A 20131-nucleotide genomic window follows, 5' to 3' on the forward strand; every position below is an offset into this window, starting at 1 on the left:
GTCTCTACAAGGTTATCTCGAGTTACAAAAATGTTAGTGATGGGACATATCGACAAATGTCATATTAAAATTAAAACGTAATTTTTTAACATATTTAACTAATTTTTTTTCTAACTAATTTTTTAACATATTTAAGTCAAGTTATACGTTTTTCTGACGTTCTTTTTCTGAGCGCGCGGCACAGGACCGGTCTTTGTGGAAATCCTTGGGGGAGGCCTTTGTCCAGCAGTGGACGTCTTCCGGCTGAAACGAACGAACGAACGATACGTTTTTCTAAATGTTCACTATTAAAAACCAAAAAACATTTCATTCTTAAATAATCGTTCGTTTCAGCCGAAAGACGTCCACTGCTGGACAAAGGCCTCCCCCAAGGATTTCCACAAAGACCGGTCCTGCGCCGCTTGCATCCAGGTACCTCCCGCGACCTTCACCAGATCGTCGGTCCACCTAGTGGGAGGCCTGCCCACGCTACGTCTTCCAGCTCGTGGTCGCCACTCAAGAACTTTCCTGCCCCAGCGGCCATCAGCTGTTCTTAAATAATCAAACATCGGAAATCAATCACCGGTAATTTTTTGGGTATTCATAGCACCGTTGCTCTAGAAGAGATGCCCACCGCCCTCTAGCGAGACGAAAAAACCACTGAAGAACACTGATGATGATGACTACGACTTAGGTTGTACACCCTTGACACAAATTTTAACTTTTACTGTCTTTAAATATAAATTTTAATTGTCATTTTTATGAATAAAGCTATGAAAAAAAATTGGGTGTATTTTTTATATAATTTTTTCGAAAACTTATCGATACATTTATGTGAACCGTACGAAACATACCCAGCACTAGTCACATTCGTTTGACAGCCGTCATTCTAATCAAGCTATATTGGATAGACTATAGCCCTATCCCAAACGCACTGTATACAGGGTGGAATTTTGTAATGCCATCTGGAGGGAAAGTACTTTTAATATTGTAGATAGAAAAAAAATCTCAAAGAAAACATTCCTTTATTTTTGAAAAGAAATAGAACTGCATTCAAAGATTTCCAAAAATTTGTTAGCTACACACCCGGGAATCGAACCAACTAAAATCTGTTAAAAATGACACCCTGTGTTTTTATTACATCGATCGTTAGGGTTAAGTATAAGGATGAAATCTCTCTAACAAACTTGATAAATGAAATGAAAGGAAAACCATGAAATATTAAATTATTCTAATTATGTACAGAAAATTTTATGGTATGGTAGTGAAAAATCTTTGAATGCAGTTCTCTTTCTTTTCAAAAATAAAGGAATGTTTACTTTCAGTAAAATGTTCTATCTACAGTTTTAAGAGTACTTTCCCTCCAGGTGGCATTACAAAATTCCACCCTGTATGTACACTCGCGAGCAAAAGTATGGAATCACTTACATGAAGTTGTTTCCACGCGATCTTGTGTACTAACGAATTTGTCAGTAACTAAAAAAGTAGCACCATTTTAAAGATTAAACTTTTAACTTTAAATTGATACTAAATTCATTTAAATCACACCAGTATTTAAAAAGATATCCCGGCTGATGTGAAGAAGTAAGAAAAAAGACATGTACCAACTGTTAGATACGTCGCGAGTTGCGGCCTATTTACCCCCTATAAAAGCAGGTGTTTTCGGATTTTTGCGTTCACACGTTGATCCATACACATCTCGGCTTCTTTTGACACTTTACCTGGGATTCTACACCTTCAGAATCAGCACAAATCGTTGCACTATTGCAAGAAGGGCTAAGCCAGCGGGCTGTCGCACGTCAGCTCCACATAAGCCAGTCCTGGGTTTCAAAAGTTTTAAGACGCTTTCGGGAGACTGGTGGCTTTATCCCGAGACCAAGTTCTGAACATTGCCGGTGCACATCGCAGAGGGAAAACCGTTTTTTCATGTCAACTTCTCTACGAAATCGTCATTTGACTGGTATCGACGTCCAGCAAGAGCTCAGAAATGTTCGTAGGATAGCTGTTAGCGAGTGGACAGTTCGTCTAAGATATGAGCAATAAAATTTGACTCCAAAAAGGCCTGCCACAGGCTGGAAACTGACGGCAGGTCGCCGACAAGCACGCTTTCAATTAGCTCGCACTCGGAAGGCGAGTAATGGAGGCGAGTTTTGTTCTCCGATGAATGCAGACTGTTTTTGCAGTGCAGCAGTCGAAGAGGTCGGGTCTATAGACGGCCTGGGGAGCGATTTGTGCAGTCCTGGTTCGCTAAAACATTGGCTTATGGGGGTGGCTTGCTCGACTTCCCATCGAGATGTGTAGGAGCAAATTGAAGGCGTGCTTATCGGTGACCTGCCGTCAGTTTCAAGCCTGTGGCAGGCCTTTTTGGAGTCAAATTCTATTGTTTATATCTTAGACGAACTGTCCACTTGCTAACAGCTATCCTACGAACATTTCTGAGCTCTTGCTGGACGTTGATACCAGTCAAATGACGATTTCGTAGAGAAGTTGACATGAAAAAACGGTTTTCCCTCTGCGATGTGCACCGGCAATGTTCAGAACTTGGTCTCGGGATAAAGCCACCAGTCTCCCGAAAGCGTCTTAAAACTTTCGAAACCCAGGACTGGCTTATGTGGAGCTGACGTGCGACAGCCCTCTGGTTGAGCCCTTCTTGCAATAGTGCAACAATTTGTGCTGCTTCTGAAGGTGTAGAATCCCAGGTAAAGTGTCAAAAGAAGCGGAGATGTGTATGGATCAACGTGTGAACGCAAAAATCCGAAAACACTTGCTTTTATGGGGGGTAAATAGGCCGCAACTCGCGACGTATCAAACAGTTGATACATGTCTTTTTCCTTACTTCTTTACATCAGCCGGGATATCTTTTTAAATACTGGTGTGATTTAAATGAATTTGGTATCAATTTAAAGTTAAAAGTTTAATCTTTAAAATGGTGCTACTTTTTTTGTTATAAACAAATTGGTTTGTACACAAGATCGCGTGGAAACAACTTCATGTAAGTGATTCCATACTTTTGCTCGCAAGTGTAGTATATCCGTTAAGCTAGCACCCATAACACAAGCATACAGGGTGTTAGGTAAATGGGTATATGAGCGACACTAGCCCATGTTAACATGGTCATATAAATGGTATGGTGAAGTCAGAAAATTGATATCTTCATTTTAATTATTTTAATTTTCATACAAATCGGATTTTATAAAATTTATTTTGTATGCAAATTTAAAGAAATAAAATGATGATATCAAATTTCTGACTTCACCATACTATTTATATGACCATGTTAACATGGGCTAGTGTCGGCTCATATGCCCATTTACCTAACACCCTGTATAAGCGCTGTGTGAAATTGTCTAAAGATGTTTATTTTTGTCCCCAGGATAGCGTGGTGGGCGGTGGGCGGGTCCCGCTGCAGTGGGCGGGCGGGCGACCGCCTGGCAGCCATCAGAGGCACGCAGCCGCGCGACTTGCAGCACGCAAGACAGCTGTTTAAGACGTCTCCCACGCCTATCGTGAGTATCCGTGCTTTTAAGCGACTTTGTGATAAATATTGGCAGGTAAAGCCTGGTCTGTGAGCACGTAGAATTTTGTCCAATGACCCTTAGCTACCCATCCTTATCGCTCGCGCGTAATTATATTGCTGTCGCGACTGTGCGACGGGCGCCCGCAGTGAGTGTGCGAGCGCGATAGCAACATAATTACACGCGAGCGATAAGGATGGGTAGCTTGGGGTCATTGGACAAAATTCTACGTGCTCACGGACCAGACTATAGTTGCTAATTGCTCATAAGATAGGCCCCTTAATTGATATTTATTGTCCGTGGTGCATAATCTTTTCTTGAAGGTTTTAACCTTTGTTTTGCCACCTGTCATCCGCTTTGCACTGGAGGGAAGTCGAACTTTAACTTCGAACTCCTATGTTCTTCTGATTAATTTCGTTGCGGGTCCAATGACAGTTTAACTTTCCCCCGGGACAAACTTGGCCTTCACTGGTTGGGTTATTGGCGGTCAAGCTGTAGATCCTGGCTACACAGGAGTTGCAGCGGTGGGAATAGCCCCATATCGTAAGTATACCATCATGATCAGGTCATTTGTAAATCACCAGTACCATCATCATCAGGTCATTTAGTTTCCACTACAGGAGCACGACTCTCTAATTTACCAGAGGCAAATGGAGGATTTGTCCTACACTCCCCACGCTGGCCAGACGGGTTGGGGAGGCCTGATAATTTGAAATCAACCACTCGTAACATATTTTCTTTCGTTGTTTTATAAAATAGCTTTTTGACCATGTTTTTCTTACAGGTCGACATATTATTTCACCGGGTGCCCCTAGCCAAAATCTACGTGCTAACCAAGAAAGATCGCGAGAGTATAGGTAAATAAATACCACAACTTTAGTGTGCCAAGAAATTATCCTTTACAGCATGTTTATTAAGTTTTTGCTTTTCATAATAAGGTTGAAAATCAATCAATATTTGCTAACATAATTTTGAACTTTATTACAAACTAGCTTTTGCCCGCGGCTTCACCCGCGTGAAAATTAGTGTCACAGATCGGTATAAATTAGCCTATATGTTAATCTGGGTTACAAACAATAATACTGTAAAGTTTCAACAAAATCCGTTCAGTAGTTTTTGCGTGAAAGAGTAACAAACATCCAGACATCCAAACTTTCGCATTCATAAACTAACAATAATTATGTAATAAGGTATAAAACCTGTGTAATTAAATAAAAATAAATAAATAATATTTGTAGGATGTCGCAATGTCTCTTTGCCCTCATATTTTGAACATTATTCAGACGATTCAGGTTCAAAATCAATGACGTTTTAGCGCTCACCAGTTAGCGCCACTGTAGAGTAAGGTCCTGTCACTTGCTAGTAGCGAAGACAGTGGCACCAACTGGTGAGCGCTAAAGTGGTAGGAGGACTATCGCATTTGCACTCATCAAGATGGCGCCACTGTAGAGTAAGGTCCTGTCAATCGCCAGGGGTGCCAACTGTTAAGTATAAAAACGATAGCCCTCATTACAGCTTTTTAATAGATCTATCTATCTTTTCAGGTATAAAACTAGACGTCGAATGTAACATAGTATCGGTTGAGAATCAATCGCCGGCGGCGCGCGCCGGAATACCGCCGCCCGGGAAATGGGCCGTCACCGAGGTCAACAATCGACCCATCAACTTAATCAAGGTCAGTAGAATAATAATAAATAAATATCTTTGGACAATCTCACATAGCGCCATCTAGCCCCAAAGTAAGCAATTAATATGCTTGTGTTATGGGTGCTAGCTTAACGGATATACTACTTATATACTTTTTTTTTTTAAATACATACATATTATACATAGTAACACCCAGACCCGTCACAGAAATTAAAATTCATCATTTCAATTTCTGCCCGGCCGGGAATCGAACCCGGGACCTCTCGGCATAGTAGTCCGCTCTGAACCACTACACCAAACGGCCGACAAGTAGAGGTCGATGACCTTAGTTATGGAATAAAGTAAAATAAGTTTATTATCTGACAAAAAATTAAGCAAGGTAAACCGAGGTCAACAACCGACCCATTAACCTGATCAAGGTCAGTTGAGGTCGATGACTTTAGTTATGGAAAAAAGTAAAATAAGTTTGTTTAAAAAAAATAAGCAAGGTAAACCGAGGTCAACAACCGGCCTATTAACCTGATCAAGGTCAGTTGAGGTCGATGACCTTAGTTAAGGAAAAAAGTTAAATAAGTTTATCTAACAAAAAAAATTAAGCAAGGTAAACCGAGGTCAACAACCGACCTATTAACCTGATCAAGGTCAGTTGAGGTCAATGACCTTAGTTATGGAAAAAAGTAAAATAAGTGTATTGTCTAACAAAAAACATAAAATTTACTCAAGTGAATTAACGAGGTCAATAATCGACCTAACAACCTGATCAAGGTCAGTGGAGGTCGATGACCTTGTCATAAACAGCTTAGAATATAGGAACCTTCCTTCAAAATTGAGTATAGTTCTTGCAACTTACGAAGGCGAGTGAGCTTTACTTACTATGACAAGTATACCTCTAAACTCAGTCTTCATCAAACTTCTAATGCTCGTAACTCAGTTCATCCACCAAATAAAAATAAAAGAGGTCAACGACCTTCCCGCACTTGATATTCAAATTTTTGCTATATTTATAACAAAACTAGCGGCCGCCCGCGACTTCGTACGCGTGGATCCCGTTTTGTTTTGTAAAATCCTTTCTTAGCGGATGCCTACGTCATAACATCTACCTGCATGCCAAATTTTAGCCTGATCCGTCCAGTGGTATAGTTCCAAAATACTGAACTGTCCTATCGATGACATTGACAGCGGGGCGCCACCGTCAATACCGAATCGCTGGTTCCGATTTTTGCCATGTTGGAAACCATAAAGTTGAACGATGGTAGCGCCCCCCTGTCATTGAGTTTGGCGGGACAGTTCAGCGTGGGTCATCTATAAGGGTTGATAGAACATAATTTTGTACATGAACGCCCAGTGAAGGCGTTGCAAAAACTTAAAAATAACATTTGGTTTGGGCTGTGCGTTGATAGATCATTATGTCAGTCAGTCAGACGCCTTTGAATTATATACAGGGTGGAAACGATAAGTGATCTCACTCGATTATTTCTAAACTATACAAGTTATCGAAAAACTGGTTACTGATCCTGAAAGTGCTTCACGAGCTCTATCAAATGATACCAATAATAGGTTACAGAATAAACTGGAACTATCTGAAAATTCAATGTTTCCAGCTTCCATACTAAATGTTTAGAAATAATCGAGTGAGATCACTTATCGTTTCCACCCTGTATATTTAGATAAAGTTGATTTTACCTTGATTTATACTTCACAGGGTGGCGACGAAGAAATGAACAGACTATGTATGCACGGAACCGAAGTATCTGTGCTCATACAACCGTCGGCTCTAGTCAAAAAACTTCGCGCCGCCATCAAGGCAAACAAGCACCTACTATCTATGAGGTAAAGTTCATATTCGCTTGCTGTATTCAGAGTCAGGTGAATGAGTTAGAATTTGGGATAGTGATCGAGGAAAAGTACATCGCTGTATAAAGAATATAATAGTGTAAATTGAAGCAAAGAAATTAAAAATTGAAAGGAAAGTAGGTTTTTACGAAATTGTACTTTGATTTAAGTATACACAACATTGTTTTTAATAAAAAATGTTTAGTGGGTGACTATAGTCATAAAAAAATACTTAAAAAGGAATAAATCGAAAAAAAAAACATTTTACTGTCCTATACTATGTTAACAGTTAAATAAAAGTATGTGAAGACAACAGTTTGCCTTTGTTTTTTATAAGAAGAGCAAATGTTAAAAGGCACTAAAAATACTCAAATTTTAAAAATTAGGACCGACTAATATTTTGGTAAGTATGTTTTTTAACAGTATAGCGTAGTGGCACCAATGATCGACACTTTAAGGAGATATTGGGCTTCTTATTAAGATTAAAGGTCATTTAGTCATCTTTAAACCAAAAGTAACGATTGAGCATGATAAGGTATTGTCTTGAGATAAGAATAGGATGTATTATTTTTATTAACTATACACGGACTAGAAAAAAATCCCAAAAAATGAAAAAGCATATAAATCTCCAATCATCGACACCGAATCTCCAGTAGTCAACACCCAGTCATCGACAGCTGCCACTTACCGACACCCAGTTATCGACGATCTCCTTTTTTGGCAAGTACTCGACCAGGTTTAGGACGGAAGCTCTGCCAGTCCTGGCTGGTGTACTGCCGGTCGACTTAGAGGTACAGAAGCGTGCGGCTATGTACTTCGCATCAAGGGAAAATATACCTAACCTCCGATTTCTTAAATAGCCGCGATCGTTCTAAAATAAGCCGATTATTTGATTCCCGAGAAGTCGTTGAAGAGGAATTACTTAATGAATGGCAAAAAAGATGGAATACGTCAGTCAAAGGGCGTCACTTATCTTATATAATTTCTTCCCGAATGTAGGGAGAGGGGGGCAGCTTTGAACAATTTTCATACTTTATTAAATATCTTCTAAATTTGACTGGTTTCATTAATATTTTCTTCCTAGATAGAGGTCATGGTTATCACACAACAAAATAATGATGTTCTTCATAATTATTCATGAACGCTTATTAAGATATTTAGATTTTTGCACAGACCTGTAAATGTTCAAAACTGCCCCGTAGTCGGGGCAGCCTTGAACACGCCTGGGGCAGTTTTGAATTAGTATTTTTTTCAATTAAATAAAACTAAATATTTATGAATGTGTATTTTTTAAATAATTAATAAACAAAATTCTAAATGATCATTGTCATTTGGGATCAATTTATAGCCTGACCAGGAACATAAAAACCCTGGCATAGAGGCGCGTCAATCGCATTTGATAGTGCAACACAGTACAGTCGTACCTATGTTAAATTAATAGGCTAACTTTATGTATCAGGATTCAGGATTACGGGCTAATTTGATATTTTCATAAATTAACCAAAAAATATTATTATAGGTAACCTGGTTTAAATAAATTAAATGAAACCATCAATCGAACTAGTAGGATTTATTTTATTATTCATCAATAATCAAATTCAGAACTTGAATATTCAACTGCAATGTTTGGTCATGAACGCTTCAACCTCGGTACTTCTTTCCCAATTCCATAAAATTCAACACTTAGAAAGTGACAGAAAATTTTAAAATAGGTAGTTGAAACAAACCACAGCTAATTTTCATAGTGGATTGTACTATACGATAAACATGACAGTCAATTTGACAACCTTTGTCGGAAACATTATTCAATGAAAATATTGTCCGAACCCTTAGTATTTCTCTTCGACAAATACTTTAACACATTGTGAACCACTTTTCTTTCACGACTATAAAAAGATTTTAGCAATTTCATTCACAAAATCAATTGCGCACATTTAAAATAAAGTTTGTTTACACTTTGACAGCAATAGACTGACATGCAAGGTGACATGTCAATGAAGTTTTCAGTTACTGTTGCCATTAAAAGAAATTAGTACCATTAGTTTTCCGCAACATGGCGAGGGTTTTTATGTTCCTGGTCAGGCTATAACATGTTTATTTTATTTTAAATCACTTTGTACAAAGTAACACAAAACTTAGGGATATTATTTAAAAAAAGTAAATATAAGATATATCAATTAACTAAATACTAATAAACTTTCTTTTTAATGACACATCAAAGACAAAACTGCATAATTTAAAAAATATCAATCAACTACTAAAACTAGCTTTTGCCCGGACTTCACCCAGCTTGACATTTTATCTGTCACAGTAAAGCAATCTGCTTATTTTTTATGTAAGAACCTTCTACGAAGTATTATAAAACTTAAAGTTTCATAATACCACTTAAAAAAGAAAATTCATAAAGTTCAAAGGTGCCCCAACCATTTCGTTTAAAGCTGCCCCATGGGTATATTTCCAGAAAAAAACATAAATTTAATAACGAAACATACTTTTATGTTGCAATTTCTTATCAAATCTTCATTGAAACTATTTAAACTTCCATATAGTAAACAAACCACTCACTATTTTATAAAACTACGTCCACAAAAACCTTAGAACAAAAATAAAAAAGTGCGAAACTGGCAGTCAAAAACAAAAAAACACTTTTACCGGTTAACCTACAGTTAAATATTGAAAATGAGATGTGACAGCTATGCGCATCAGTGCTGGCAATATAAATTATGATTTATACCATTGTAGCCTAAACCAGGGATTTTTAAATTCATTTGTTCTAAGCTGCCCCTGTCCAAAGCTGCCCCCCTCTCCCCTACGCGAACGTCTAACTAGGCGATGGTTAGAAATCGACCATTGCTCGTCGCAGTTCCTCACGGGGCATGGCAACTTTAAACATAAACTTCACTAATTCAAACTAGTTCCGTCTCCTTTTTGCGAGTGTTCCACTAATGATGTCAGTCATGAGCAGTCTGCCCATCATTATTAATTATCTTGTGGGAGTGTGATCTTTGGAAACATGAACGTAATTTAATGCTTAATTCAATACAACATACCTACATCTGTTTCCGCAATTTATTACACCGATCTTGTCGCGAGAAGGAAAAATTTCCGTGCTTTTAAGCGATTTTGTGAAAAATATTATTGGCAGGTAGTTGCTAATTGCTCATAAGATAAGCCCCCTTAATTGATATTTATTGTCCGTGGTGCATAATCTTTTCTTAAAGGTTTTGAACCTTTGTCACCTGTCACCCGCTTTGCAATGGAGGGAAGTTAACCTTAATTTCGAACTCCTCCTATGTTCTTCTGAATAATTTCGTTGCGGGTCCAATGACAGTTTAACTTTCCCCCGGGACAAACTTGACCTTCATTGGTTGGGTTTTTGTGGCGGTCAAGCCGTAGATCCTGGCTACACAGGAGTTGCAGTGGTGGGAACGAGAGGTGGGAATAGTCCCGATTTTAGTTAAAACTGTGCTCGGCCCCATTATACAGGGTGGAAACGAAAAGTGATCTCACTCGATTATTTCTAAACTATCTATACAAGATATCGAAAAACTGGTTATTGATCCTGAAAGTGCTTCACGAGCCCTTTCAAACGGTATCAGTAATAGGTTACAGAATTAACTGGATCTATCCGAAAATTCAACGTTTTCAATCTTCATACTAAATGTATGCAAGCCACACAATATTAGAAGTGTTATTTTTTTTATTCAATAATAAACACTTAAATTGAACTCCAAATTGCATTCTTATTTAGAAAACATTGGTTTTAGGCTTTACTTACTATAATATTATCAAGACATGAGTGCCATGACTGTGGCAGTACTAAATGTATGGAAGCTGGTAACATTGAATTTTCGCTTAGATCAAGTTTATTTTGTAACCTATTATTGGTACCGTTGGATAGAGCTCGTGAAGCACTTTCAGGATCAGTAACCAGTTTTTGGATATCTTGAATAGTTTTTAATATTATGTGGTTTTACTAAATGTATGGAAGCCAGAAACATTGAATTTTCGGATAGATCCAGTTTATTTGGTAACCTATTATTGGTACCGTTGGATAGATCTCGTAAAGCACTTTCAGGATCAGTAATCAGTTTTTGGATATCTTGTATAGTTAAGAAATAATGGAGTGAGATCACTTATCGTTTCCACCCTGTATAATATAGTGTAACCCATTGTTGTTTTTCCCGAAATTTTATCATGGAGCGTAATCCTACCTAGGTACTCCGAAACGTTTAGCAGCAACTGCAATCTTTTCGCAATTTTAACAGCTTCTACAGCTTTTTCTAACTGCTCGGGAGAATAATTTTTTCTCGAACCAATCATCGACATATATTATTCCCCAATAATCGACACTTGTCGATTACTGGTAGCTCGACTATGAACAGTTTACTTCAAATATCTACTAAATGCGCAAAGTCATAAGAACTATATTCGATTATCAAATGAAAAATGTTCCAAAAAATTACTATCGACACGTGTCGATTATTGGAAAAGTCAGTTTGTGAAAACCAGTGATCGACACCAACATTTTACTAATATCAAAATAACATTTTAAATTCGTTATAACAAAAATGGATTCTATAGTTCTTAAAGTAACCCGTGAAAAAGATAAAATTCAAATAAGTTACATTAAAGTAGTGTAATTAACAAAAAATGTACGCACTTCCTTAAGGATTTTACTAAGAAATGTTGTTATTTTCACCGGTACTCCAGCCGCAATCAGTTGTTATACTGCCATTTTCAAAATAAATTGGCGGATTTTGCTTAAATGTCAATGGGAGGCAGTCAAAAGTGTGCTTTCTATGGCACAGTATTGACATATTAAGAAATCGATTTTATACTCTTATTTTATTGAATCAAAAAATAAAGTGTCGGTTATTGGTCCTTGTCGGTCATTGGTGCCACTACGTTAGTCACCCACTAAAGTTTTTGTAAACTAAAAAATAGCAGTGTATAAAACAAAAATGCAATGCTAAAATTTGTAATACTCGTTCTACTTCATTATATTTTGCTCTTTAAAAAAAATGTATTTATTTGGAAATATATTGAAAATCGACTTGTATAGAAAACTATTTTGCAAATGAAATCTAAATTGTAGTTGGTAAGAATTTTAGATGAATTTTACACACACACATGTAAATTTTTAGCGTAATTTTATAGTACATTTTTGCAATAATACTAATGATAGTGTGGCAAGATTTTTTAAAAGTATTTGCTAGAAAATGGTATGTGAAAATATTTTGGATCGAAACATTTTGTCATTTTGAGGGACTTTTTAAAAATATTTAACCACGTTTTTGTGGAAAAACATTTAATAATTAAGACTAAATTCTAAATATACATCCATAATGTTCTAATCCAAAATTTCTGACTGAGTATGCGAACATCAGGCCTCCCCAGCCCGTCTGGCCAGCGTGGGGAGTGTAGGACAAATCCTCCATTTGCCTCTGGTAAATTAGAGAGGGTCGTGCTCCTGCAATGGAGACTAATTGACCTGATGGTAGAAATATTTGTACTAGCAAAATATGCTGACTTTCAGAAACATTCTAAACTTTCCTTCTAGTTACTCCAATGTATTTTTACCTTTATTTCTTCATATCGTGGTTGATAAACATGGAACCGTCCATATTTTAGAAGTTTCCAATAATTCCAAAATTCCAATTGTTCTGTACTTTTTACTAGTACAGAATTAACATCTACAGGGTGTTAGCTAAATGAGTATATGAGCCGACACTAGCCCATGTTAACATGGGCATATAAATGGTATGGTGAAGTCAGAAATTTGATATCATCATTTTAATTTTCATACAAAATAAATTTTATAAAATCCGATTTGTATGAAAATTAAAATAATTAAAAGATAGTTAAAAGAAGATAGATTTTCTGACTTCACCATACTATTTATATGCCTATGTTAACATGGGCTAGTGTCGGCTCATATACCCATTTACCTAACACCCTGTATATGTAGTTATGTACACACGGCCACACTGTTAACTATCCATTTCGGTTTTTGCTCTCGCTCTAATCAAATGGTAATTCTTTGCGATAGAACGAGATGACATGACTGGCAATGGGCAGTTAACACTGTTGCCGATGGTACGTACTATTTCATTTTATAAGCAGCTATATGAAATTAACTATAGAAATAAATATGCTTCAGATATTTTACACAACGCATCTAAGCTAAGATTGTACAATGGGTGCCAGATACTAGGGTCAAGTCGCCTATTTGCGTCCATACGATAGACTATTTTTAAACAGTGGAGATAGTGTCCGACCGAATATGGATTTTCAGCCGAAAACGGAAACGAAAACGAAGCTTCAGCTGCAGTCTCATTTTCGGCCGAAAACGAAAACGAAAATGACCTTCAACTAAACAATTAAAGAAAACCGGCATTAAAACACAAAAAATTTAATCATGAATTCTTAGTAGAATATTATATCCGGTGTATATTGAAATATTGGGAAGTGAAGAAGAAATAAAGGGTGTCCAGTGGGAATTTTTCAACTTCAAAAATGAATACAAATAAATTAATGATTTTTTTTATTATTTATTACAAATGCAAACTGGAGTTTAACAATGCGAATTTAATTTTTTATAGGCAATGTCTTAGATGATGCCCGTTTTACTATAGGCACTCTCACAGCCGGACCCTTACATTCACAACTATGCGAGAGCAAATCGCGCTAATAATTTTCCTGCAACTTCACGGCGGATATTTTCTTACAGAACCTGAATTATTTAAGGATTGTTTGCTGTAAACTATTGACTTGAGATATCCCCACAAGAAAAAATCCATGCATGGTATGAGATCTGGTGACCGAGGCGGCTAGGGTATGCCCCTGTACATGCTGATCATTTATTTGAAAAAAAAAAAGTCCTCAGTGTCTCCATCGAGGTAATCTCCGTGTGTGGTGAGACACCTTCTTGCTGAAATAGAGTTACGTAGTTGACCGGGATGCAGTTGCAGTTGTGGTATCAGACATTCATCGATCATTCGACAATACATTTCAAATACTTATTGCTCAATTGGCGTATTTCAAATCCGCATTAGACTCTATTTTGAAACAATTAAACTTAATGAAAACTCTTTGGTTTTATTTGTATTCAATTTTGAACTTGGAAAATTCTCGCTGGACACCCTTTACAACGTAACCTCACTTCACAACTTCAAAAGAGTGTGACAATACCGCGTCCGTTCAAGTCTGATTGGAACCATGAGTGCACCAGATTTACTCCCGAAGATATCGGAACGATAAACGTCACCATCTTATTCACGTATTTCTGATATTCGGTTTGGCCGAAGCTTCGGCTGGTTTTTGGCCGAAAACGAAAATATGGCCGAATGTCCATTTTTTGGCCGAAAATGGCCGAAAACGAAAACGAAAACGAATATTCGGTCGGTCACTAAGTGGAGGTAACCATACCAACACACCAACAAAAGAATTTATGTAATCCTGGATGTAAGACAGGTGACACTATAGTATTTTTCACCTTTTTGTTTTTTTGTTTGTTTGCAAATAGGTAGGTGGACGTTAACAGGCGACATTACCTTAACTTTTTTTTTGTAAATAGTATCTTTGTAATATTACAACTGATTGACCAATCAGCAGCTATCAAACTAAGGCAGACAACAATATCAGGTACTTTTAGTGTTTAAACTTCAATTTTTGTCATAATGCGCATATTTTATTTATTATTTTACTATACAATCTACTTCTCGCTATATTATATTCAGCTTGTGTTCTTATATGTAACTCAGAGCAATCTCCATTGTGATAATAATGAATAATAATTATTAATAAGTAATAATAATATGTATGTGTCAGTCATATTTTTGACACGGTTATTTTAAATTATTGTAAGATTTTTTTTTCATTGATTTAACTGGTTTTTTTTTCGCTTTCCTGAATTCTGAGATGAAGCTCAAGCATCACAGACTTGAGTTTCAAGTTTGAGTCGAATTTTGAGCACTCAAAAAATGAAAGAAAATTAATCTATTAATTTCTATTCTATTAATTTTTAGTGCCTTCTTTACATTCATCTCATTATTGTAACCGTCATTTCATTGAATGGCATTTTATTTGTATGTTACCGATTCTGAAACATATTTTTGAATAAACATTTTTTTAAATACATCACGAAACAACATCTTATACAGGGTGTTAGGTAAATGGGTATATGAGCCGACACTAGCCCATGTTAACATGGGCATATAAATGGTATGGTGAAGTCAGAAAATTGATATCTTCATTTTAATTATTTTAATTTTCATACAAATCGGATTTTATAAAATTTATTCTGTATGAAAATGACTTTAAAAAAATAAAATGATGATATCAAATTTCTGACTTCACCATACCATTTATATGCCCATGTTAACATGGGCTAGTGTCGGCTCATATACCCATTTACCTAACACCCTGTAGATTTTGTACAGGCACAGAATTTATGAAATGTATTATTTGTCAATTTTACTAGCCCACTATTTTTCAGTTACTTTAAAACTGATTTTCAAGAACTTTTAGGTCTCAAATCTGTTGTCCTTGAGAAGTTAGTACCTTAAAATTATTGGTCGACTAACTATAGGTCCAGCTCTTAACTCAGTGCCTGAGGTGGCTTAGTCATCAAAATGACAACTTCTCAAAATGACAACCGGGACGCAAAATGTCCACAAATAATCGAAATAGACAATATTATTATGAGAAGTTGTCTTTTAGCGAAGTTGACATTTTAAGAAGTTGTAATTTCGACAAGTGGACATTTTGCATCCCGGTTGTCATTTTGAGAAGTTGTCATTTTGATGACTAAGCCCCTGAGGTATGGTAGCGGCACGGAAGTATGTTTTTTAGACGTCAACGTCAATGTCATCCCTCCCGCGCCTCTCCCATACCTCTGGCACTGAATGAGTTAAACGCCTGACCTATAGTGACTTACAAATACGCCCGTATTCACAAGCGATGCTTGCTTAAGGCTTGGTATTTCTGCTAAAGTAGGTATTTCGCGCTGTCAAAATCTGCGCGCGCAATACTTCGCCGAAGACAGCGCGCCAAAGAGCTCTCGCGGCTACACAGTATAGAAATACGCAGTTTAGAAATACGCAGTTGGTTAGGTTAGGTTAGGTTGACTTCCTTCCGTTCAAGCGTCACACTCACAGCACTTTCTAATACAAATCATATCCAAGTGATACAAATTAAAACAACTTTCAAAATTTTTGGGAATATATTTTAGAATCGAATAAATATAGAATATAACTGCCAAAGTAAACACGGTTCAAAGAGGCGTGGCGTCACCCGACCTTCCGGAAGTTCCGCGCCGGCTAGAAGAATTTCAAGATTACGTCACCCGACCTATCGGTAGATCCTCGGGAGCTTGAGCGATTGGAAAAACATTTTATGATCAGTTACTCGTAGTAGCGATTATTTAGAGCTTGGATAATAAATTATAGTTGTTGCAATTCACAAAGCTTTGCATGTGGTTAATTACATTAATCAGTACACGCATCAATTTTGTTCAGTCTTTTTGTTTATTAATAAATAAAAATATCATACTAAAATTGCATACATATTTGTTTGTATTGGTCTGGGTGTTTTCTTTCCATAATTTATGTAGGTATAACGTATGTACGGGGCTCTGTATCGAAAATCACTATGAGCAATAAGCATCACACACGGTTACCTGGAGTGCATTACCGCAGCAAAAAGCTTGCCATCTTAAATGAACGGTATAATATCGAGGTTTCGTCAGTATAGTTGCGAACAAAGGTGTTTGTGTAGTGTAGTTGAGTTGAGAGGTCTGATTATTGAAATAATAAAACGAACATTTTATTTTTTAAATACATTTTAAAAATAATTTACATTACAGATAACAATGAGAGGATGACATTGCAAGGTGGTGCCAGTCCAGTCTTAAATCCGTTGATCTGCCATGATCATCTGCCATGTTTTTGGCTAAAAGATTCTTTTATCTTGCAGTTTAGACTTTTATTACAGACCTCAGACAGTATTTTTGTGAAAATTCTTACGCATGGTGGAGGAAGGGACGCTCTAGACACTCAAGTCTACAAGGAGTCACATGAACTCCAGTTTTAAATCCGTTGACATCTGCTGCATCTGCCATCTTTTTGGTTAGAAGATTCTTCCATCTTGCAGCGTAGACCTTTAGCTACAGACCTTAGACAGTATTTTTGTGAAAATTCTTACGCATGGTGGAGGAAGGGACGCTCTAGACACTCAAGTTTACAAGGAGTCATATGAACTCCAGTTTTAAATCCGTTGACATCTGCTGCATCTGCCATCTTTTTGGCTAGAAGATTCTTCTATCTTACGGCTTAGACCTTTAGCTACAGACCTTAGACAGTATTTTTGTGAAAATTCTTACGCATGGTGGAGGAAGGGACGCTCTAGACACTCAAGTCTACAAGGAGTCACATGAACTCCAGTTTTAAATCCGTTGACATCTGCTGCATCTGCCATCTTTTTGGTTAGAAGATTCTTCCATCTTGCAGCGTAGACCTTTAGCTACAGACCTTAGACAGTATTTTTGTGAAAATTCTTACGCATGGTGGAGGAAGGGACGCTCTAGACACTCAAGTCTACAAGGAGTCACATGAACTCCAGTTTTAAATCCGTTGACATCTGCTGCATCTGCCATCTTTTTGGCTAGAAGATTCTTCTATCTTGCAGCTTAGACCTTTAGCTACAGACCTTAGACAGTATTTTTGTGAAAATTCTTACGCATGGTGGAGGAAGGGACGCTCTAGAGACTCAAGTCTACAAGGAGTCATATGAACTCCAGTTTTAAATCCGTTGACATCTGCTGCATCTGCCATCTTTTTGGCTAGAAGATTCTTCTATCTTACAGCTTAGACCTTTAGCTACAGACCTTAGACAGTATTTTTTATTATTTATTTGTGTCAGTGTGCTCTTCTAAAGAGTGTAAGACGATTGTAATGTAGGTACTATTAAAATGTAATTTTAACTCATTGGTTTTGTCTCATATTTGAGGAATGTACTATGTATCATGAGTAGAGTCTTCGTTTAAAAGGATGCGAACGATTTAAATTTCAATAGGTAGACAAAATTGATAATTTTTAATTATCAAAAATTTAAGCTTTCTCCAGTAACACTGATATTATTATACTGTGACTCATCAAAGTCATCATTGTCAAAAATATTGACAAATCGCGAACTGTCACGGCCAATAAACTGACACGCGTCCGTCCTCCGTAAGCGCCACCGCGCGACTGATTGAGATTGTCCAAGCCGTCATGGACGATTTTTTCCCCATTTTTTAACATAGTAACTAAATAAGACGCAATATAAAAATTTCATCCGTTAAAAGCCCTCAAGTTATTTCTGAACTTTAGTTTAGTAAAAGATTTAGAATCTCAAATCGCTTATTTTAAAAATAAAACCATAAATAGAAAACGAATAGAGGTAACTTTGGGAATTTATTCTATCGAGTCAACTTCATCAAATCGTGTTTCCATCCGTTAATAGCCCTAGAAAATATCCTCAACTATGCCCAATAAAAATCTTAGCCTTTAATTTTACTGTTTAGTACCTCAAAAATTAAAAATTAAAACCTCATTTTCGCCATTTTCTCTGCTACCCGGCCTTAATTGAAGCAGCAAATCGAACGCACAACGTTGAATAGAGTGATTGGTTCGTGTGTCACCCTGTGCGTCCACGCGCACTGTGAGACCTCATAGTAATGTTTGTGAATACGGGCGTTAGCTACTTCCTTTTTTAGAGCCTCATATAACGAATTTTAGTTGGGTTTTTTAAAACTTTTTTTATAAAATAATGACCCTATTATGTTTCAGAATCGTATTTATTTAATGGATCTCCAAATTGTATAATTTACAGTATTTATTGGCGATTTTATTTACTCTTTAGTTTTAAGTGAATTGTGATCGAACATCTTGAACTATACATACCAGGAAGCACATATCCTTGAAACTTGTGATTTGTACTGTAAGTCTACAAATAAATGATGACACATTGTGATTTCATTTTTTTTATTTTATGACCCCATACTTTTACCATTTTAAGATTTATTTTGTGACAATTTTCAAAATTAAAATTTTTCCAAATTACATAAGTAGGTAATAAGGTAACCTTATGGATAATTTTGAGACTTTTTTTTCAGTTTATATTTTAATTTTGCAAGACAAAGCAATTTAGTACATACATACTTCATTGCTACACAGCACACACTAAACTTAGTTGATTGGCAAAAATTCCCGATCGTCGTAAGCATATTATTTTAAAATTGCACAGATTTTAATTGGCACAAATTATGGAACTCACCGAGATAATAAAATCTCGGTGAGTTCCATAATTTGTGCCAATTAAAATCTGTGCAAGACAAAGCAATTTAGTACATACATACTTCATTGCTACACAGCACACACTAAACTTAGTTGATTGGCATCATATTATGCGCTATTATGCGCTAGAGCTATACGAAGAAAAACTTCGTTGGATTACAATAGGTAGTGAGAAAATCTAGTTTATTAGTAAAAAAACAATGTTATAAATAAATAGAAACCCAATTTAAGTATGAATAAAAATATTTATTTTACATATAAAGTGCTATGTTACAATTTGCAGACGCGTCTTTGAGACATGATTATAATAGTATAAAAACCGCACAGTATATAACGTTTATACAGATCACATCAAGATTTCCTCAGCATCAAATAATTCGTGACACCCAAAGTGGCCAAAAAATTTACATCACCTTATTCAAATTGTAAAAAAGACGTGTTGCGAACTTTTTGGCCACTTTGGGACCTTTATGCGCTAATTGTCAAATTCGCAAATTGTCAAGCGGTCGCAATCTGCCAAATTCGCAAAATGTTAAATGCGCAAATTCGCAAAATGTAAGTTTTAAAAATGATAAAGTTTTTTTTAAATATGAAACCATAAAACCGTAATATAAATACATTTTTAAAACTTGACATTTTGCGAATTTGGCAGATTGCGACCGCTTGACAATTTGCGAATTTGACAATTGGCGCATAAAGGCTTTGGGTGTCACGAACTGTTAATTGACGCTGACTGTACATAAGATGCTAGTGGCTTGATGTGCTGTTCATAGTACAATCACAAGCAGTGTACTTTCTAATGGTTTTATTTCGTTCCAT

The 20131-nt window shown here is 36.5% G+C and overlaps 1 protein-coding gene across 1 annotated transcript; it reads left to right on the forward strand.

Moving 5' to 3' along the window:
* The first annotated feature begins 3293 nt into the window (after positions 1–3293).
* Positions 3294–7396, forward strand: LOC135085355 (uncharacterized). Its single transcript, XM_063980143.1, has 5 exons — positions 3294–3485; positions 4279–4351; positions 5039–5139; positions 5753–5782; positions 6844–7396. The coding sequence occupies exons 1-5, from the start codon at positions 3333–3335 to the stop codon at positions 6973–6975; spliced, it is 489 nt and encodes a 162-aa protein (XP_063836213.1). The 5' UTR covers positions 3294–3332; the 3' UTR covers positions 6976–7396.
* The last annotated feature ends 12735 nt before the right edge of the window (positions 7397–20131 follow it).

Source organism: Ostrinia nubilalis, chromosome 28 (assembly GCF_963855985.1).
Source record: "Ostrinia nubilalis chromosome 28, ilOstNubi1.1, whole genome shotgun sequence".
In the NCBI taxonomy this organism is placed as follows: Eukaryota; Metazoa; Arthropoda; class Insecta; order Lepidoptera; family Crambidae; genus Ostrinia; species Ostrinia nubilalis.

Coding starts and splice junctions, on each gene's coding strand:
- LOC135085355 (XM_063980143.1), top strand. CDS start 3,333: ATGTTTATTTTTGTCCCCAGGATAGCGTGGTGGGCGGTGGGCGGGTCC. Junction 3,486..4,278: donor AGACGTCTCCCACGCCTATC/GTGAGTATCCGT, acceptor TTTTTCTTACAG/GTCGACATATTATTTCACCG. Junction 5,140..5,752: donor GGAAATGGGCCGTCACCGAG/GTCAACAATCGA, acceptor AGGTAAACCGAG/GTCAACAACCGACCTATTAA.